This window comes from Carassius auratus, chromosome 26 (genome assembly GCF_003368295.1).
Source record: "Carassius auratus strain Wakin chromosome 26, ASM336829v1, whole genome shotgun sequence".
NCBI lineage: Eukaryota > Metazoa > Chordata > Actinopteri > Cypriniformes > Cyprinidae > Carassius > Carassius auratus.
Window position 1 is genome coordinate 2385528 of NC_039268.1, and position 23544 is coordinate 2409071.

Sequence of the window (23544 nt, forward strand, 5' to 3'; positions counted from 1 at the left end):
TAACTCACTGCCTGGCTGAACACAGCGTCCCGTCTCTGCTGCAGCTGCAGGCCTTGGGCCGTGCTGCACGCTGCCTCCTGGAGCAGGACGAAACTCACTGAGCGCCTGGCTCTCTCGGCCACTTCTGCCACACACTCCTTCAATGACTGGACCAGGACGCCCAGCTGATCCGGCCAAACTGCAGTTGTCATGGGAGGATCTGGGGGAAAATATGACAATTGTGACATGTGTTTTCCAGACCATGCAGAGTGACCTGGTTTCAACTAGTACACATATGGTAAGTATCAATGAGAATGAAACTGGACCTTTGAGATTGTGACATAGCTATTAATCAACTGGTATGATTCGCTTGTGCTTTGTTTAAAGCACTTTAAAGCATTTAAATGAGAGGTTGTTGGTGATATTAAACATAATCATAACTCATTTACTTGCTTTAACAGCCTAATTGTGTTTATTCACACACTTACAAACAATTAAAACTGAAGTCTTAAAGCGTTGTTGAAGCTTAATTGTAATTATGTTAATGTCATGTGACCATGGTTTAGTTTGTTTTAGGTCGACTGTGATTGGGGTTCATTTCTTTAAAAAAATCTGGTTGGATACAGGAAACATGGGAAACAGGGTTATGCATTGTCCAAGAGTAGCCAATAAAAACACAAATCATCTCTGCAGTAAAAGGGAAAGAGACTGACAATGCCAATGTGTAAAACTAATACACTGAAGATTTTATTTGTTCCTGCCTTGATAAAACTGCTGAATTTTAACCAAGAACAACACACCTAAAGCACATTAGCACTTTACTGTGTTTTGCACTTTACATATCTTGCATTTTATGTTTTTACACTGCTGTATTTTAATGTATATTTTACTTGTTTTGCTTGCTTAATTATTATTGAATGGTCAGAGCAACATTGTAGCACTTTGCACAAGACAAATTTCCTTTCCGCAGCAAAAAAAGTTAATCCTATCTTAGTTAACATGAAAGGTCACTAATTTAAGTGTGTTTATATTTAAAATATTATGCACTTATACATCATCCATAATAAGATCAGGAAATTGCATTAAGTATATAAGGCTTTAAAATCAGACCAAAATTATGCAAAACGGACCACTATTGGACCAAAACATGGAAAACGGTTTTGGTTACGACAGCACTGTAAAATAGTCTGCAGTCAGTGAACCTGTATTTAATGTAGTAGTAATTTCTTTATTCTTTGTGCACTTTTGTTCATGTTTTTTTTTTGAGGACGATGGCATTTTACATCTGGTCCACGTTGACATTTATCTAATCTGACTCACTTGCTCCATGTGACAGATGAAAAAAAAAAAATCCATTTGAAGTATTTCCATTTTCTTTTAATGACAGTTAATAAGCCGGCTTAATTATGCATGCATGACTACATTGCATTTAGCACTGTGTGATTTACCCTGCTGGGTAAGGGAAAAGATTTAAAGGAATAAAGAAGTTATAAAAGTTTTATAATCTACGATTATACGAGTTAAAAGATGTAACATGTATAAAGCAAAGATTACAATGAAATTAAAGTGCTCTGAGAAGAACAAACTGTGTTTAATGCTGGAGGCATGCACGGGTCTGTTTGATGTCTAAATTACAGACTAAGACAACTACAACACTTATCAAATCCCAAAAGCGGGAAGACAAAATTAGACCAAAGTTAGCAGATAAAATCTTTGGTGCACTAGAGACTAAGTCTTGGCTTCCTTGTCTAAATATGGTCTGGAATATATCAACATCAATGTTTTCTGCTCCATCAATGAAAATAGCTCCAAATAAAACAACAGAGTGTCCACAGTAGTGCGTCTCTTTAATAAATCAGTGTTTTTAAAAAAAAAAAAAAAAAACATACAAATGACTCACTCGTAAAGACAGTCATATGCTAGGTTTTTTGAATGAATTAATATATAAAAAAAAAAATGGTTGAACGAATTATTTAATGACTCGTTCGTAAAGACAGACATATGCTTAGTTTTTGAATGAATTAATATTTTTAAACAAACTGGTTGAACGAATGATTCAATGACTCATTCAATCGCATGCTTTGCTACTGAATGAATCGTTTTTGAAAGAATTGGTTGAATAAACGATTCAACGACTCAATCATTGCTTCGTTGCTGACTAAATCAACATTTTTAAATGAATCGATTGAACAAGCAATTAATGTCCCCCTTTTAAAGACAGTCACTTAATTTGCCGCTGAATGAGTTCATGTTCCTGAATGAATCGGTTGAACAAATGATACAATGACTCACTCATAACAGAGCCACTTGTCTCTTTCCTGACTTAATCAGTGCTTTTGAACGAGTCACTCTTAAAAACAGCCACTTCATTCATTCCTGTTAAACAAATCGGTTAAAAATGATACTCAAAAAGACAGTCACTTGCTTCATTTCTGACTGAATCAAAGTTTTTGGATCTATCAATTGAACAAATTATTAAATGACCAATTCAAACAAATGATTCAGGTACTCTCTCATAAAAACAGTCACTTAATTTGTTGCTGAATGAGATAATGTTTGTTAACAAACCGGTTGAAACAATAATTCACTCGTAAAAACAGCCACTTAATTCCAGTTGAATTAACAATTTAATTATTTATTTGTAATATTTTTTTATTCCATTTTTTTTTTTCATCCTTTATACCACACCACTAATAACAGAATAGATAACATGTTCAGACACCTTCCATTTTCCTAATAAAAATCAATTCTAAATGTCAAAGACAGCTGCCCTGTTGAAATTGCACATGCCCTAGCTTGTTATTCTTGCAATTTGTCATCCAGATCTGTGATTTGCAATACATCATTTGTCATAGAAGAAAAAGTGCATGAGAAAAGAATTTAAATCGAGGAACTAGATCTGCGTCACTCCTTGAATGTGCATCTGTTTTGCAACAAGCCCTGCTTTGGATTTGTTTTGCATGAGTCATCAGATTTTTGGCATTGAGTGGCTTTTTCAATGAGCCCATTTCACAAGAACATTCATTGAAAAGTCACGTTCAGTAGTTTGGTTTCCACCCAGGGTGTATTCACACCTTTGATCGGAAGAACTGTTCTTTATTAAATTAATTACTTTTTATGTGCATGACGCGAGACATCAACCTAGCCTTTGAATGACAGCTGATTTCATGTGCTATGTGAAGTATTTGCACAGACACAAAAATGTTTTATAAAATACACGGCTTATAATGTTGACATTGTCACACAAAATGTAAATACTGCTTTCAATGATCTCGCAAAGATGCAATCGCGTGTCAGGAGAAAATACGGTATTAACACACTTTTGCATTCTTGTTAACAAACGATGAAGTGCTTTTGCTACATTTAAACTGCATAAAGAAGCACAATAGCCCTTCAGCAAATTCTATGTATTGTTGACTGCAACAGGCAGAACCTCAACATGTAGTTTCAGATAATGTCCAAGTGGTGGCAGCATTAGCTGCATTAAAAACTCAGGATTTGCACTGCATGTCATCGTTTTTTTTTTTCACTTTAATAGCACTGAGTGTCAGAAGCTTCCTTTAACTATTCCTGTCTGACAGAAGATCTTTGGATGATGCTAATATTCATCTCTCAACTGACACATCTGACAAGTGCTAAAAAAAATGCTGTGGGTTGTTATTAAAGCATGAAAAACCAGTGCAAAATTCTCACAGAAAACACCTCGAGTGAAGAGGAAAATCAGCCATTAGAAGCTTTTCTAGGATGCATGAAGTTGGCAACACGTGTGAAATATTATTAAGAAAAATTACGATGTATCATCACATTTGTGTACACTATTCTCTACTTTATGTATAAAGCACAATACAGGCATTTAAAATGTATGTTGCAATGCAATATATATATTTCATAAAAACCATTTTTATTACGTTTTTAGATTCCTTGCTACAATTTTTTTTAAGGTGTAGCAATAAATATGTAAGCATTAAAATGGATTATAACTCTGGTTACCATTATTAATGAGATCAAACAATGCATTGGTTCATTAGGCTTAATTAATGCATTCAAATACTTTTAATAATGCATCGTATATAAAGGCTTCAAATAAAGTGTTACCCAAAATTCAAATAATAAATCAAATGCCTTTCAAATGCTCATAATGGGGAGCATTAAGTGTAACAAAAATCTATAATTTTCGTAATTAATCCAGGGCAACAGCATAATTAATTCAGTCCAAAACATTTTCATAGTCTATGCCTCACCATAAAAGGAAATGAAATCACCTTCAGGCAGTTCATTGATCATTCAAGCAGCCGTTTGGCATTTTTGATGTATTATTTGAGCCTTTAAGTATTTGGTTGATTGCAGCTGCAGTCTAGAGTTATAATTGATCATCTGAGTGTTTGTGTTCAGTGTAGTTTGTCGTACCAGGACTGTGTGAGGTGATGACGTCTGCCAGCGTGTGTGCGGGCGCTGATTCCTGGTTGTTGTTGTCTTGCTCCTGTAGTTTATCCACCAGAGCGATGACGCAGTTCAGACTCTTGGCCACACTGACCCAGACCCTGTCCTAGAAGAGCCAGAGCAAACCTTAATAGACCATCACAGAGAACTGACACCGGAAAACTAGAAATATTTACAGCAGATATTTACGCTTTACAGCACTGGTTTTGATTTTGTAGTGTATTTTATATAGTATATTGTATGCTTCACCCACATGGAAAAACATAAGCATAGAAATCCTAACTCAAACACACACATGCATGTACTGTAAACGTGTTCATATTTAACAGTTAAGCTCTGAAAGACCATTTGATTTATTTTAGGGTTCATTTAGATGTAGTATGACTGAAGCTGTGCTCGACTCCTTTCCAGAAGTTTCTCCAACAACCTAAAGAAGATGTTTCTGTCCGCCTGTTTTGGGCTTCTTATTACAGAATCTTCCTTTCTTAAAACTTAAATTAAGAGCTAGACAAGTTCAACAGAATGTATATAGTTCCTAATTGAAATTCAGTATGGTTAGTAAGTCAGGATGTTTCTGTAATACGGCTCCTGATCTCATTAAAACCACTGCAGAAGCTGCACACACACACACACACACACACACACGCATAATTCAACTTCAGCTCTGGTTTAATATGCAGAAATATTATCTTTAGCACCAAAAGATAAGACGGTCTCCCCATGCGTTACATTTAAAGGAGGAGGAAAACAAGCGAGCAGGTTTGAGACTAACAGTAAAATATCCTCGAAAGAGAGTGTGTTTGCTCTTTCTATTTTATTGCACCTTTTTATGGAGAGAGAGACAATAAAATGACTTCTCATAATATTTAATTAAGCACTTACTGGTTACTCCTATGACATTTATGCAAATTTATGAAAGCACTACTTCTATTGGCTGACAGAGTAAAAAACTACATGAACATAAACAATTCTGACAGGAAAAATGACAATATACTTCTGCTTTGAATATTTGGAAAATTGATCATCTTAATGTAGAGCAAACATCGGGTATGGCTTCTCCTTCACTCCTGTGAGCGGCGCTCAAGGACACGCACGTTATTTGGCTATTGATTAGAGATGTCTAATCCTCTCCTGTTAGCCACAGTTATGACACACACACACACACGCACACAGGAAGCCTGTCTCCGCCACTGAATAAAAAAATAATTGGGACTTCTTTTTTTCTTGCAATTGCAAGCTTATATCTTGTTGTTAAGTTGTTAAGTATTGGCATATCAGGTTTTAGGAGATGAATCCAGTATTGTGCACCCCTACTCCTGATGATGCATGATTTCTGTGAAGGGAAGCACTTGCCCATTCCTCCTCGTCGTACTCTTTGTGGTGGGGGATGGAGTCGGAGCGGACAGGAGACGCTTGGCTTTCTCTCTGTGGTGTCTGGGAGTCCTCCAGATTGTTGCAGACGCTGTGTGGCTTCGGGGCGGCGCTGGGGTGTGGATCGGGGCTGGACCGAGCGGAGCTCTGACTCTTACTGACGTATCCGGGACGGGCGGCGTGCAGCGCCAGGAGAGCACTCTTCACCAACTCATCCTTCAGAGCGTGAACAAACTGCTTCGTCTGCAGACAGACAGAGGAGAGCCAGCGTTTAATAACCAACATTTCATTAAAATACAGCGCAGCAGAAGACCCTGTGATGAAGAGTACAGGGGAGGACGAGACATGCATCAGAAAACTAATAAACAGACCGAGATAGAAACGCAGAAGAAAGAGCGAGAAGAATTAGAGACACAGAAGACACGCCGGTTCTTCTCAAACAACAATATATGATTTGTGCGAATATTTGCAGGACGACCTCATTCATATTCGTAGGTACTTGTACAGATGTATAGATTTGTATGTTTGGAGAAACTCTCAAAGCAGGCAATGTCCAAAAGTCTGATTTCACAGTGAAAACCTCATCGGGAGACTCGAGAATAAATCATGATAAACTGGATTTATAAATGAAATCAAGATGAGACCAATGAAAGAAAATACTGTTTTCATGGTCAGATTTTTCATGGTCAGATTTTTCAGATGTTTTAAAATTGATAATCTGAGTCTATTATGAATGAAAAGTAATAAATATCATTCTGACATCTGTTAATTTAGAGAAATATGCCTTACAATTAAGAGTTTTTATACGTTTGAAAGAGTTTGAACATTGAATGAAATGAAAAAAATAATAATAATAATAATAAAAATAATAATATATGATAACAGATTCTGAATCAACAGTTACAGCTTCTGTTTGGTTAAAATTACAGTTATAAAAAATTAAAATAAATGAATAAGATAAAATAAAATAAATATGAAATATTTTGAAATAATACCTTCACAACAACTGTTTGGGTGATCTCGATTTAAAATAAATAAATAAAATAAATAAACAGACAGACAGAAGTTTTAACTAAAATAAATATAAAAAATTCCAAATGCTGTTTGTTAAAAATGATACCTAAAGAAATTAATATTAAATTAAAATAAAATAAATAAATAAAAAGTCACAGCCTTAGATGCTGTGCTTGCTGTATTGTATACAAAAAATAAAATAAAATAAAATAAAAAGTCATAGCCCTAGATGTTGTGCTAGCTGTATTTTATACATAAAATAAAATAAAAATAGTGACAGCTGTAGACGGTGTGCTTGCAGTGTTGTACACAAGTCTAATGTAACATCACCAGGCGTCCACACAAACAGAGGCTGAGGTGGAGATCTCAATCAGCAGAAGCGTGTGATCATGCGGCGGTCGTCCTACTGCTAATCAAGGAGGTGAAGAGCAGCGCCAGAGAGAATTAAACAATGAAGGAGGATGATTGCTGATATTCTGCTGTGGCAGAAACAATCTCTGTGTCACAGATTGCACACTGACGGCAGCAGATGTAATTCATTAATTAAACACATAAAACACCAAGGCCTCCAACACCAGACACTCTGCCCGGTGGCTTCTGTCGGCTCTGGCAGAGGGGAACGTGACAGACCCAACAGCCTTCATGTTTCCAAACTGACCAGTTTCAGGCCGAGACTTGATGCGCTTGTTTGTTGATGTGAAATCTGGTGCTGTCTACAGAAACACAGAGCACATTCACTGCAATTCATTTCAATGATGTATTTTAATGATTTGGTGTAATGGTTTTTAGTCATGGTACCATGGTAATACATTGGTATTAGCATTTGACACGGTACAAGCACAGTACTGTTGTCTGGTTTCTCTCAGTGATTCAGCAGAAGCAGAAGCAGCTTGTGCGTGTGGAGAAATGGAGTGTGACAGTAGCGTATTTCATTAGCAGAGATATTTGCCCTTAAAGCATGAACATTTGCAGGACTATTACCAGACGCACTCTTCTGCCTCATTTTACATTTATGCTCCCAAACCACCGTCTTGAAGATTAATACTTTCTTTAAAATTTTAAACTTTATGCAATCCCAGATTGACTCGGGTATTCAAGGACACTGGCTAAAATTGCCTCTCGAATAAAGATGATTTTTTTTGGATGAGTCATAGTAATACCATAATGAATGCTCAATTACACCTCATGTCCAGTTATTATGAAAAACAAAAAACATAAAAAAAAGAATAAATAAATAATAAATATATTCAAGGACATTTTGTTAAAATAGCCTTTTAAAAAATATTTTTAAGTTTTTTTTAATGAGTCATATTAATACTATGTTCAGTTATTACCTTAAATAATTCTATATATTTTTATTTTATTCTTTATAATATAATATTATAATATTTCTTATTGTTTGTTTGATTGTTTATTTCAAGGACACTGGCAAAATCATCTTTTAAGAGTTTTTTGATGAGTCATAATAATACCATAATAAATCTTTACCTACACCTCATGTCCACCTATTACATAAAAAAAAAAACTACTTTTGTATAATAAATAGATACATAAATAAATAAACAAAAAAAGATCTATCTAATAATATATATTATTATTATATATTTTTACATTTTAATAAATTATTAAATATAATAATAATTTCAGAATGGATCCTCACCTACACCTAACGTCTAGTTATTGTCTTGGAATTGATTTAATTATTAAATTAAATTAAATTAAATTAAATTAAATTAAATTAAATTAAATTAAATTAAATTAAATTAAATTAAATTATAATAATACCTTTTTCTTTTAATCTATATCTCACACCCAGTTATCTTGGGGAAAAGAAAAGAAATATCCGTATATAAATTTAAATTTTGGGTCAGTGTGATTTCTTTTCTTAAATTTTCATGTTTTTCAAATAAGTCTCATTAAAAAACAGCAATACTGTTAAAATATTTTTACAATTAAAATTTTCTTAGAATTATCTTATTATTACGTTGCACCACATTTTTGTGGAAATGGTGACGCACTTTCTTCAAGAATCTCTGAAGATAGAGTTACTAAGAAGAGCATGTATTTGAAACAGAAATCTTTGGTAGCACGTGTCTGTCCCATCTGATGAATGGAAAGCGTCTGCAGGCCTCACCTTCTCCTCCAGGCTCTTGAGGACGTCTCGGAGAGGCTGGATGGGGCTCTGCTGGGCCGTCTGGAGCAGCTGGTCGGCCAGCGCAGAGATGTGCGGCTGCAGCTGGGACACCACACACAGGATCTCACGGGCCTTGGCCGTCTGCTCTGGAGGATAGTAAATGCACTGATACGCCGTGCTGTGGCTGGAGGACGTCATCCAGCAGCCAGAGAGACAACAGAAACAGAGACACAGAATAAATAACAGAGCGTCGTCTTCCTCATCATCAGACAGCTGTGATTACAGCTCTGTGCAGAACATACACTGAGACAAAATATATCTAACAAACCCAGCCGAGCCAATTCCAGTCCCTGCATGAACATCACGGCCCGTGTTTCATCTGAGCAGCCAGGAGAAATTACTGTTTTTTAAGGGATCATATCATGCATTTTTAGCAGATCATTGTTTTCCCCTGATGGCCACTTACACAGTTTGCATCTAAAAAAAAGTCATCATTTGTTTTTTTGTTTTTTTTTTCATGACGTTTTACCCTCTCGGTGACCCTGTGGATATTTGTATAGATGAACTTAGTCTGCAAATAAGACAATGCACTAGAAGTGAACGATGCCAAAACGTCTTTTTATAATGTCTTGTACCAATATGATTAACAACAACAACAAAGTACTAAAATAAATAATTGTATTATATTATTTAAATATTATTAAATATTATTTATTTAAAATAATCTAATTATACTTTTATGATAAAATATTAAAAATTATCACGTACAAAATAAAACATGTTAATATTAAAACATATGATTTAAACTATTGTTATATACTATTTATTTTAAATAATACAATTGTATGCAATTATAAAACAATGTTTTAGAATTAATACTTATTAGTAAATATATTTAAAAATGTACTAAGATACATTTTACACAACTTCATCACTTAATTATACAATTAGAACATTTTAGATGTATTATTTATATTATATAATTTGTTAAAATATGAATTATATTTGTAAACATTTATACATTAATGTAATTATTTAAATAAATTACACATATTTCATCACTTTTAATTACACAATTACAATATTTTTATTTATTATTTCTATGTATTATATAATTATACATATATATAAACATATATATATATATATATATAGAGAGAGAGAGAGAGAGAGAGAGAGTTTATTATTATTATTTTTTATATATTTATTAAATATTTTAGATTTATTTAAAATGTAACATTTTACTTAATTTTATTTACACTAACTGATTCTTACTTCTAAATGGTAAGCCCTTTTATATATATTTATCTAAATATAAAACAATATTAATAATATATACGTATATAAAATGTGCTACAAACAGCTTCAGACACACAGCGTACAGATGCTTGTGAATCCTTTGAGGTTGGTATAACACTGAATTCATGGATTTAATACAGCAGCTTGATTTTTTTTTGTGTGTTTGCAACAAATTAGATCAATTAAACATGTTTAACAGCATTTAACACGATTAACACCAAATTGCCTAATTTGATATTATAAGCATAATTCTACGAAGCCGTTTTGAACTAACACGCACTCACAGTCCCCGTTTCAATTATAATCACACTTATTGTGTTCTTATGATAACTAAATTCAGCCATACAAATGACTTTACTCTTATTAGTCCCATCCGGATTTCATCTACGGCAAATTTGCCATTCCAAAAGTCATTATTTCAATATTTCTCCATCATTTACTCATAAATGAGAGCCCTGGTGCGTGTATTAAACTCAATCATCTGCACAGCCACTAAAGTTGCAACCAGTTTTCTCTAAATGTGTAGACGTGAATGATAAGTGCTTGTTGGAAAAGGCCTCTGGCCACTTGAGCGTCCAATTCATGTCCACTTATAATGGCAGTGGTGAGACTTCATCAAATACACCGAACAGTTACAGACACATAATGACGAGCCGCTGTGGTCTGTGAGTTTGTTTGTGATGCTGGAGATTAGAGACAGATCCTAGATCAGCGTATCGGACGAAACACACAGAGACCAGGCCCATGGCTTCAGATAATTAGCTCCCGGGAGGATCGCTAACCACCGCGGCTCTGAGCAAATACAAGGATTTGCTTAAAGAGAGCAGACGCATACCAAAGACAGAGAAATATATGAGGGGACATCAATAACTCAAGCCAGTGGACTCATTTAGCAGGTCTGCAATGACAAAACACAGCAGAGACCGGGTTAAAAAGTCAAACTGATGCTTCCTGTCACTAAAAGTAATGACACAACTTCACTAACATAGATACATTCACACTTGGAGGAAGGCTGAAATGCATCATTATTGAGATGGCCAGAATGTAACTAAAGGCTTTTAAACATTGTTGGAGCAGTTGAAGCGCCTTGGATCCTTCTTTTGTAATAACCACATTCTCATTTTCCATCTGATTTAATACAGAGAATCATTAGTACAGACTGAACCAGATTGGTCAAAGTTTGAATGGTTCGGTACAAAAAAGTAGATCCTCTGATTCATTCAATTAATCTGTTAATTGTATTCACAAATATTCATGAATCAGACAGGTTAAAATTTGATTTACCAGTTAATTTGAGTCATCATGGAATAGTGCTTACAATTAAAGCCTGTTTGGTTCAATCAAACTGATTTGTTTAAATCAATTCTATGAATCGGTTCTAAAAAGGTTTTGCTGATTAATTTGATTAATCAATCAAAGTGTTCATAAGTGTTTTTTTGTTTTTAATTCAGATAGTTCATTTCAATGAGTTGGTTCAAAAAAAGATTCACTTAATAGATTCCAAAAAAATAGATTCCTTTATCGATGTTTTGAAAAGTCACTGAACTTTCTGTTTTAACGATTCACTTTGTTCTTTCCACTTTGAACTCTCTATCTTAGTGATTCAGTTCATTCATTCAACTCTCTATCTTAGTGATTCAGTTCATTCATACAACTCTCTATCTTAGTGATTCAGTTCATTCATACAACTCTCCATCTTAGTGATTCAGTTCATTCATTCAACTCTCCATCTTAGTGATTCAGTTCATTCATTCAACTCTCCATCTTAGTGATTCAGTTCATTCATTCAACTCTCCATCTTAGTGATTCAGTTCATTCATTCAACTCTCCATCTTAGTGATTCAGTTCATTCATTCAACTCTCCATCTTAGTGATTCAGTTCATTCATTCAACTCTCCATCTTAGTGATTCAGTTCATTCATTCAACTCTCCATCTTAGTGATTCAGTTAATTCATACAACTCTCCATCTTAGTGATTCAGTTCATTCATACAACTCTCCATCTTAGTGATTCAGTTCATTCATTCAACTCTCCATCTTAGTGATTCAGTTCATTCATTCAACTCTCCATATTAGTGATTCAGTTCATTCATTCAACTCTCCATCTTAGTGATTCAGTTCATTCATTCAACTCTCCATCTTAGTGATTCAGTTCATTCATACAACTCTCCATCTTAGTGATTCAGTTCATTCATTCAACTCTCCATCTTAGTGATTCAGTTCAATCATTTCAATCTGGTTTAAATCAGATCTACCAAATCATTTGAGTCAACTCAACAGTGTTCGAAAACATCAATTCTAAAGGTTGTTTTAATGAACTGATTCATTCAGACAATTTGTTTCAATGAATGGATTAAAAATAGATTCACAGATTTGTTTACCACTCAACAGTGATTTTACTATTATTATTATTTTTTTGAATGAACGGTTTTAGCGATTCATTTCCTTTGGACAATCATCACTCAAAAGTGTTTCACAAATTTTAATTAAATTCAATTTGTTTCAATCAAATATATTCATCCAGAAAGTAAATTTCAATGAACTGGTTCCAAAATAGACTCAGATTTATTATTCTTTTTTTTTCATTAAATATGATTTGGAAAAGTCAGTTTAATCTGTAGGATTTAATGATTCAGTTCACTCATACAGTTCATTATAACAATCTGTTTTCTGATTCACAGATTCATTTGAATCACTCAAAGTAATGCACCCAGTGTGTCATTTTAATATTTTTGTGGCACAATACATTTTTTAATATTTATAATGAATAAATATACATTAAAAACATTGAGTTCCTCATTGTTTTGTGCCATTTTAGTAATTAACTTGTGTACTTTGCTGCAGTATGTTAAACTGAGTAGTTGTACAGTAATACAGATCATCTCTGATACTGATGAAACAAACCATTAGCAGCAGTGTCCTAAAGCCAAGCAAAGGAAAGGCAGAAGGAGTGTGGTGTTTATTAGGAGGTAATTGACAGGAATCACTTCCCCCTAATGCCACCTGCGACCCGGTGCCACAGCTAATGATTCGTCTGCCGCACACCTCAGGAGAACCAGAGCTGATCTCGTCTGAAGAGCTTCTTTATCAAGCCAGGTTCAGGAAAACAGTGAAGACTAGCAGTAGAGAGAAGCACCTGACTCACTGATCACAAACCCTCCAGCCACTGCTCCCAATCTCTAACACCAAACACCACCTGTGCAGGTCTGGGCATTTTCATCTACAGACTCTCCAGAAGTAGATGGCAAACTGAAACTGAGGCAGAGACAACACTCAGATCCCACTGGGAGATACGGTACAGCAAACAGCATTAGCATAGTACTCAGATTCATTTCAGCCAGTCAGTTTGTTCATCTAGTTCATTTTAATCAACCAGTTCAAAAGAATGAATCACCAGTCAGTTCGTATACAGAACACTTCAGATTTTTTAAATACTTTTTAATCTCAGAAAGTAAAAAAAGAAGAAAATATTAGTGCTGGGCAACGATTAATCGCAATTAATCGCATCCAAAATTAAAGTTTTTGTGTACATAATATTTATGTGTATACTGTGTACATTTATTATGTATATTTAAACACGCACACATACAGTATATATTAAAAAATATTTACATGTATTTACATGTATATATTTATATACATATCATTTATATTATATATAAATATATTTAATATATAAGCATAACATATTTTTCTTAAATATATACATGCATGTGTATGTGTGTGTGTGTGTGTGTGTGTGTGTGTATATATATATTTCACAATACACAATACACACACATATATTATGTACACAAAAACTTTTATTTTGGATGCGATTAATCGTGATTAATCATTGCATATAAATTCAGAATTAGAAATTATGATAATAAATATATTTCATACTAATAAATTAATAAATTAATATACTTCTGTTTAGTGCTGTTTTTGAATGTGGTTTATATAATAAGATAATTATTAAATTAAATAGTATTTCAAATGTATTGTTAAAATAAAAAATATTTATATATTATATAATGAAATACAATGTAATATAATTACAAAATAAATAAATAAAAAATAATTATTATATTAAAATATAAACAGATTTGTATTATTAAGTTAGTGTTGCATGTAATATTTTTTGTACAAACAAATGACATAAATTATTAAGATTATATGATTGTTAAAAACAGCAGTATTTGTATTTTTTTTTTTTTCTTATTATGCATGGAAATACAATATTGTTTTGTTTAAACAAGCTTATTGCTTGGGCAGCTACGGAGTCAAAGTATCTTAAAAAAAATCATTAAATTAAATATAATGTCTACTCCTGAGTCTATTAGCAATTACAGTAACAGTGTATTCTTCAAAAGGGTGCATAACTAGCCTAAAATAATCTACACCGCAGCATCAAACACACAGCATGGGGGACGTTTGGCCGCAGCACAGCAGGAAATATTCACTACCATAAACCTCATCCTCCACACACAAAGGCAGAACTGTAAATGTGCTGTCTAGACGTTCACAAATGATCAATGGAACTAAAGATGATGCTAATGAGAGGAAAGGAAACGCCAAGCCCTTCAGTGCAATCAGGTCCACGTCTCTGGTGAATCTCTAATCAAACGTACAGATAGAAAGGCAGAGAGAGAGACGTGTATGCCACAGGGTGAGAGTTTACACCAGGCCAGACATGGTCTGTTTCACAATTATATCAACAATACTCCATCGATGTTCCAGGAATACATCAATAATGCTCCAGTGATGTTGCAGGAACGTATTAATAATGTTCTTTTGATCTTCCATTGGAACTTTTTGAAGTTCCATTGACGTTCCAGAAATATTTCAATAACATTCCATCAATGTTGTACAAAAATATGTTTTATCGATTTTCTACGAATATATCAATAATGTTCCTTTGATGTTCCACAAATATGATGTTCCAGGAATTTATTAATAATGTTCCATCGATATTCCACAAATATATGTCAATAACGTTCCATCAATGTTTCAGGAATATATCAATAACGTTCCATAGATGTTCTATGAATATATAAATAACGTTCCATGAATTCATGAAAAAAAAGTTTCATGAATGAATAAATTATGTTCTTCTGTGAAAATTTTAAGAACTATACCAAGATTTGAAAACTGTAATCTAGGCTGGAACAATGTTTGTTCATAACTTTGGGAAAACCTAGCCAGAATGCTAGCTACATTTCTGAGAAGGTTGCTGGGATGTAGTCAAAGTACACACACTCAAATGCACCCATTCAAGCCATCTGGAAGGAGACGATTATCTTTGTGCAGCGAGCAAATCGACTGCTGAACGACAGAATATTCTAGTCATGCCGACACGCTCAAATTAAAGGCAAATAAGACACTCGTGATGTTAAAGAGAAATAACTGCTTGGGCTTGTAGGCGGCCTCAAGGAACCGGAGAAATGGATATTGATTGGCTTTCACACAGCGAGCCAATCAAAGCCATTGTAGCTACATATTACATCGGGCCGACCGTCCACCCCTGACCTGATGGATCGGTCCAATCGCTCCCCGCCCGCCTTTCCTGCTTCGCTCTTCAGGCAGAAGAAAAGACAGATGGCTCTTTCATTTCACTCTCAGCTTCCTTTTTTCCCCAGCACCCTTTTCCTGTCATTCATTAATAATGGCTAAGAATCGCGTCTGTCCTATTATTTGTCTTCTAATCAAAGAAAATGCTAAAAGGTTGCCTTCCAGGAAGGTCTGGGTGGATGCGTGAATGATTATGAGTGTGCTCACGAGGTCATCTACACAGAGTTTCTTGCAATCATTCACACACAAGTTCTGCTGCACTGTTCATTCATTGTCGCATGTCGTGTGAATGCACCTTTTATGTGTGAAGAGATAAAAAAACAACCAAGCATGGAAGTATAGTTCACTCAAAATTTACATTTTGTTTTCATTTATTTACATTTGTGTCTTTCCAAAACATTTTCTTTAGTGGACCACAAATGTAAACATTTTGAAGAATGCATTTGGTTGCTTTTTTCCATGCAACTACAATGAATGAGAACTGGAACATTTAAGCCTTAAAATAGACTTAAATGACCATAAAGTTCACAAGACGTGTACACTATATTCCAAGCCTCTTGAAGTAACTTTGTGTGAGAAAGAAACCAAATTTAACTGACATTCACCCATCTGTCTGTCACAGCTCTGCTTAGCTGAATTGTGAATGATTCATTCTTTTGAATCAGATCTTTCCAATAAAATCAAATGAGTCAGTTAAAAAAAACAGTCGAAATGAATTGGACTGATCTGGATTATGATATTTCTCAAAAAAAGCTACGTCTTCAGTATACTTGGACCATGGGGCACAAGTCATATAAATAATTTACTGAACTTTTTAGTGATTTTGTGGCCTTTGAAGCATAAAAGTCTTAGTCCTCATTCATGGTAATTGCATGTAAAAGTTCAGCTAGTGCAATCTTCAAAACACTTTCAATTGGGTATCCACAGATGAAAAAGTCACACATTTGGAATGACACAAAGAAGAATTAATGATAACCATATGTTGCAATTATTATTATTTTTTTTTCTCTTTGGAGTGTTACAAGCTCTTGAGAAGTGCATAAGAAGATGAGTAAAGTTGCAAAGACTAAAGTCTCAAATCCCAAAAGATATTCTTTATAAAAGTTCAGAGTCTACCACGCCCCTCTTAAACGCTTCATTTAAACACGCCCCCACATGTCTACCCCACAATGTGGGAAGATTTGCGTAACACCGCCCAAATGTTCACGCAAAGAAAAAAGGCGTGACTTTTATTCTTGCTGTTGCCGCCGGCACCATGTCGTGGAGTCGCTGTGTGTTTCGTTGTGAAAGCGAAACGACTTTGTTTGCCCTTCCAAAACAGGACTAAAACAACTAGAAATCAGTGATTTTGTTGTTTTTACAACACTGTTTCAGAACAGTCCAACCCAAATGTTCAGATTTGGACTGAATCCTGTGAGTATAGCCTATAATGCCAGTGTCTGTTTCTATAGGACAGTCTGGCTCTTCTGACTCATAGTCTGTAAGTATGTTTTCATATGTAAAGGATTTGCCACTGATGATTCAAACGCAAGTTTTAACAGTGTAGAGTAGCGCTTGTTGTTTGACATTCCTCCGATCACAAATGCAGACATGGTTTTATTTTTACGCAGCGTGACATGCAACACAAGTCATTATAATCTGTAATTATGTCCCCACTGGATGAAACAAATATCTTGTTTGTAATGGGTTTTATATTATGGCAAGGGCCGTAACATTTCCGTCACACACTTGAGACAATCAACCAATCACAACGCACTGGATAGCTGGCCAATCAGAGCACACATAAACACATTTCATTACACCAAATACACAAAATAATGTTCTTTTCAGCAACATCATATGACCCCTTTAAACGTCCTCTTTTACAAACATCTTTAACTTTATATGCTAATTTAATACCGCGCTGATTTAATGGAATTCTCTCTTTTTTTTTTATAAAACAACTATAGAAGGACTTCCTAGCTAGTGAGGCAGAGAAAGGGCAAATCTGAGCATGAAGTAAAACATTAGCCAAGTCAAAAAGGAAACAAAATGAGGTCCATATCAGGCTGGATTCATGTGCAGCGCCAACGCTCTTTCAGAAATTGATTTCACTCCAGTAGAAACAGCAAATGTCCTTGCCTCGTATCAGTGGCGCTCCGCCGATAAATCTTTTCACCACTGGAGGCTGGAAACTTTTTGTAAAGATGTTCAATTTCTTTGTACTAGTATTCCTCTGTCGGTCTGGCTCAGTAACATAAAAATCCAGGCACTGTAAAAAAAATAATTGGACTTTGCTTGGCTTTTAATGAGTCTGTTCTCAGAGGGGTTGAAAGAAGAACATCTCAAATTATATGAAATGGACACATTCACACGACGGGCTTCGTGTCGACAAGATCACCCCCTAAGACTCGACTGCATCCACAAAAGCCAGCTGTGATCATTCACAACATACAAAAATAGAACTGAATACCAGAAACTTGTGAAGCTCTTTGTTGATGGAAATCACAAGAGGGATGAGATGACATGACATGCTCTTCCTTCTTCTTCAGAGAGCGGAGAATAGAAAACACTCGTAGCTGAAATGTTTGGTGTGACGGCAAGGTCAGAGGAACTGCTTCAATGACTGCCAGGCTGCTAGAGTCAAGACAGGCTTTCTAATTAAACATCTGTGCGAGGACAAACCAAACAGAAGATGGAGGAGGAGTGCGAGATGGACGACTGAGGCAGAAAGAGACGGTCACAATTCATTTGAGGGCAACAAACACGTCAGGAGAGACTCGGAGAGTCGTGCCAACAGGATCCAACTGGGAAAACATGCGACTCTGAAGTTATTAAAGTCATTAAGGACTCTAGAGAGAGAAACAACACTGTTACTGTATATTCCTCCAACAATTTGGCACTAAACTTGTGGCTGAACGTGAACACTTATTACTCTTCATGGCAGTACAATCATTGCACATTCAGACTTGTAAAGTGGTTTTGGCCCAAATTATATTTAAGCAAGACTTCTGCTAAAAAGGCTAAAAATACTACATAAAGGCATTGTAAAAAACCAAACGGCTCTCTCTCGTGAAGCCAACAAGAACTTAAACTGTAATTCGTCAACTGGCCGCTAGAGGCTGGCAGTAAAAGGGAGTCAATCCCATAGACTCCCCATAGTAAAATCACCATTAAAAACATGTTTACAGCCTGGTTCATAAAATGATTTTGGTCTATATAGCTAATTTTGCCCTTCGTGCAAAAGTCTTCAAGGGGAGTGATTTTTTTTTATAACTCATCCGTTTAAATTCTATTAAGCCTTAAAGTTCTGCATAATTAAGGGCGTGGCTACTTGAGTGACCATCAAGCTAGGTGGGCGTGGCTTCAGCAACCAGCTCCCGCCTCTTCGCTGCCAAGATGGTGACGGTTGCTTCCGCCCACTTTGAGCTTCAAAAACACTCTTCGGAAGCCTACGGGTGACGTCACGGACACTACGTCCATGTTTTCATACAGTCTATGGAATAAACATGAAATCCTGGATAAAAGCCAGTAAATCCAGACTTCATTCAGCATCGATGTGGCAGAAAATCACAGCTCTGTTGGTTTCACAGATCAGTGTTCGCGCTCGCTTTTCAACGGGAATCAAAGCTTGAGGAATTGTGAAATAAAAAATCCTCCATCATTCATAGAAAAACAAATGGATTTGACTGGATTAACACATTGATCAAGTGAAAGATATTTAATGAGGGAAAATATTTAGGCCTAAAGCAAAACATTAACGACATCAACTTTGAAAAGATGAAAATGTGCGTGCACGTTTCAGCATCCGAATGATGCAACCTTCACACAATTCCCTAGAAATACATCTTAACGTGCTACAGCTTATGCGGCTTATTTCTCTCCAGCAAAATAATCAATTTACACATTCATTTGCCTCAGTGTAAGATATTGGGCCTGTTTAAACCTGGTCATTTCATGCGTTTTCGCTAAAACGGATATATGATATGATTATTCGCTGATCTGATATCTATCTGTTAAAACGTTTCCATTTACATGGATATAAATCCGATCTTCAATTTTGGCGCTATATTTAATTTTAAAAGAGTTCATGTTAACAAAATCAAAAGATAAGCACTGCATTTTATTAATTATCAGCTCATTTCAAGATCAAAGCCTGCAACATGAGAGTGTGCAGCATCAGCACTGAAAAGATAAGTTAGTCACACTACTTTTAATGAAGATGGTTGTGTGTTGAGCGTTTGCGTCTTATGTTCAGTTTCATTCGTGGCAGTTTGCGCGTCAGCTTGATGAAGAGATGCTCAGCAACTCGTCCTCGGCAATACATGTTGCATCAGCGCTGTCATATCTGACTATAATGTCATATAGCCTATAATATGTTCTCACACGTTTATTATTTCAACGTTTTGGGAGGAGGACAATTTGTAGATGGGGTTTGGAAAAAACTCCTGAAGCGGTTTGAGCGATTGGATTAATTTTCATCTCAAATGCGTTTCGGAGAACATTTACACCTGGTGTTTTCATGAGTGGATAGCTATCCGATCAGGAAGAAACATGGAGTTACCAGGTGTAAACAGGCCCATTGAGACTAGCCACCATCAATGTGTGCCACATTTACGTTGTTTTATAATGCTCTGGAGCCTGACAGCCTGTGGTCTCAAAATAATATTCTTCAGACATGGACAAGGATCTAATGAATTAAAAACAATCTCCTTAAATGAAAAAAAACTCCTTGGTGGTGTCATATTGACAAATTAATCTAGTATAAAATCGTATGCATGCAAAAGACAGAAATGACATATTTCGCCACCTTTTAAATCGTTACAGCAGGATGCTGGTGTGTGTCTGATGCACAATCGGAGGCTTTCATGGTTTCATATACAGCTGTCAGAACATCATTCTCCATCTCCAGTGCAAAGTAACCAGAAGAGACAGGTGTGAACATGTGGAGACTGACCTCTTCTTCTCAGATTCGTATTTGCTGAGCAGTTTCTGCAAGCCTCCGTTCTTGAAGCCTTGCGAATGGGCTGCCGGAGCTCCTACTGTGACCACATCATAGAAGGAATCTGCGGAGGAAACATCGGCAAACATCCTTCAACAGGCCTCACAAATCACAAACAAGCCCACAGCACACCGTTTGCGTCTAGATTTCGTCTTGTTTTATGTGCTTCCTGTTGTTTGGTGAATTCATCCAAACACCTCCAGCTCTCTGAGGAACTGTGATACGTCTATTATACAGGATTCAGTGTGGAACGACATGCTGTTTAGACATATGTAAACCTACGCAACACGTATCAAGTAAGGGAAGTACCTGAGCAACAGAATTAACACCACTGAATATTTCCAGTCATAATGTGGAAAAAACAGAAAAAACAAGAACTAGACAACAGCATATACCTAAACTTCATAAAAAGTTTGCATTTAAAAGACAAATTTCCAGTTATCACATAGTATTTACAGAATTTATATTACATTTGTGCTTGTAAAATACTTGCTTTTTGTAACTCTCCAAATGGCCTTTTCTTTTAAAACAAATCATCAAGCAAACAAACTTTATGAGATTCATTCAGATCTGGTTGCTTTGTTTTAAGGCCTATAACTATAGACTTATAAATAAATATAAACGCTCGCTTAGAGCCTTAATGCGCTGTGGTGAAGAATATTAATAAATATCACAACCTCCTGACATTTATCCCCCAATACACACAGAAAGAAAGTGGCGACAAAGCGATTTACGTGTGATATTTGCAGTGGCTCTATGGATGTTTTATTTTAAACCCATTTTTACACCAATTGGGGCTCATTTTCCTGATTTCACCTCGATTCCCAAAGCTGCCTATGGAGAAGAGGAATGGGAAATGTCTTGACGGTGGAGGTCACACGATGCAACTGCAGCATTTCGGTTAGATGTATGCAAGGTCAGCCAATCGGCTCCGTGGGAAGTGAGCGCGACACATTAAATGGCAAATAACGATCCAAGCCCCTTCAAATGCACTGACCCCAGAGCGCCGGGATCATGACTCTGGACACTGCTCTGGCCGCTTCGTTCCTCCACACTAATGACGATGAGGTTCTCGTGCGACGATTTCTATCCCACCCTTGCGCTCTCGCCGCTCCCCGGCCGGGTCCTGAGCATCTAATTGGCTGTTTCACAACAGTCTACCCACACGATGAATACAGTGGCATATATACGGGTCAGGATCATCCGTCACGCATGGCCCAATTTGTAGGCGATTTGTGCTGGTTCTTGCAGTCTCTATAAATGGAGGCTCTGATCCGAGGGGCTCAGGCACCTGTGTCTCTGTGTGGCAGAGATTAATTGTTTGTAGAGTCTAAGAAATGTTTTAAGTAGTGCTGTCAATTTAACTGCGATTTTCATTTTATACTTTATGAAAAATATATTAACAGTTAGGACTATTAAAGTGACAGTCCACCCAAGATGAAAATTGCGCTGTAATTTATTCATCCTGGAAGGTTTTCCACAAAAATCTTAATTTATTTTCGGTTGAAGAAAGAAAGACATGAACATCTCAGATGACATGGGGGTGAGTAAACTATCAGGACATTTTTATTCTGTCCGTCAACTAATCCTTTAAAAGAACCATAATTTTCTTAGTGTGATGAACATTTTAAAGGGGTCATATGATGGGATTTCAAGTTTTCCTTTCTCTTTGGAGTGTTACAAGCTGTTCGTGAATAGATAAGATCCCCAACAGCGCAAGGACTTAAGTCTCAAACCCAAAGAGATATTCTTTATAAAAGTTAAGACTCGTCCACGGCCTCCTAAAATGCCTCATTTAAACACGCCCCCACATGTCTACATCACTATGTGGGAAGATTTGCATAACGCCACCCAAATGTTCACGCAAAGAAAGAAGAAGTCGTAACTTTTATTTTTGATGTTGCCGCCGCCATGTCGTGGAGATGCTGTTTGTTGTGAAAGCGAAAATATGCAAGGACTGGAATTGAGAACCGCTGGTGTAGAGCAGTGCTTGTTGTTTGTCCTTTCTCCAATTACAAATGCAGATATGGTTTTATGTTTACACGGCACGACGTAACGAAATGCATAAAAACACTGTATAAGTCATTATAATCCATAATTATGTCCCCACTAGATGCAACAAATGGCTCATTTGTAATGGGTTTTATTGTTTTTGTCTTGTCCTGCCTGTTTTTTGACACGCTTGAGGCATTCAGCCAATCACAACGCACTGGATAGCTGGCCAATCAGAGCACACCTCGCTTCTCAGACTGATGAGCTTTGTAAATATCGACATGTTTCAGAAAGGCGGGGCATAGAGGAGAAACAATAATGTGCAGTATGTGGAAAATAATGTGTTTTTTGAACCTTAAAAATTTTTATTACACCAAATACACAAAATAATGTCCTTTTTAGCAACGTCATATGACCCCTTTAATAATCTAAAGACCCTTTCTCCACTATAAAGAGGCTTTTGTGGAATGGAATGTTTAAGGTTACTCATGGAACCATCAATGCCAACGAAGAACCTTTAAGATATTGTGCGTCTAAGATATTCAAGGAAAAATTTTAGACGGGATCTGACATCTGAATAGGTTTAGAAAGATTAGAAAACACTTCCATATTTCAAAAACAAACAAAAAAACCTCTCCAAATATTTGACATGTTATGGGACTTAAGAGCAGCAGCAAGTGGCTTGTCACCGGCAGGCAGAAAGAAAACAATAACATCCGTGGCATTTCGCTAGTTACAAGCAAAGGCAGTCTGTAGAGAGCTGTCCACTTCTGTCACCTCAA

The 23544-nt window shown here is 35.9% G+C and overlaps 1 protein-coding gene across 2 annotated transcripts in view; it reads right to left on the minus strand.

Annotated features, from left to right (window-relative positions):
- The window catches only part of LOC113044069 (type II inositol 3,4-bisphosphate 4-phosphatase-like), a 99803-nt gene that overhangs the window by 12307 nt on the left and 63952 nt on the right, over positions 1–23544 (minus strand). For both annotated transcript variants that reach the window (XM_026203663.1, XM_026203662.1), the window contains exons 8-12: positions 20726–20834; positions 8939–9122; positions 5773–6033; positions 4387–4525; positions 9–199 (exon numbers count right to left, since the gene is read on the minus strand). In XM_026203663.1, coding sequence (XP_026059448.1) covers positions 9–199; positions 4387–4525; positions 5773–6033; positions 8939–9122; positions 20726–20834 — 884 coding nt within the window. The remainder of the gene's footprint in view (positions 1–8; positions 200–4386; positions 4526–5772; positions 6034–8938; positions 9123–20725; positions 20835–23544) is intronic.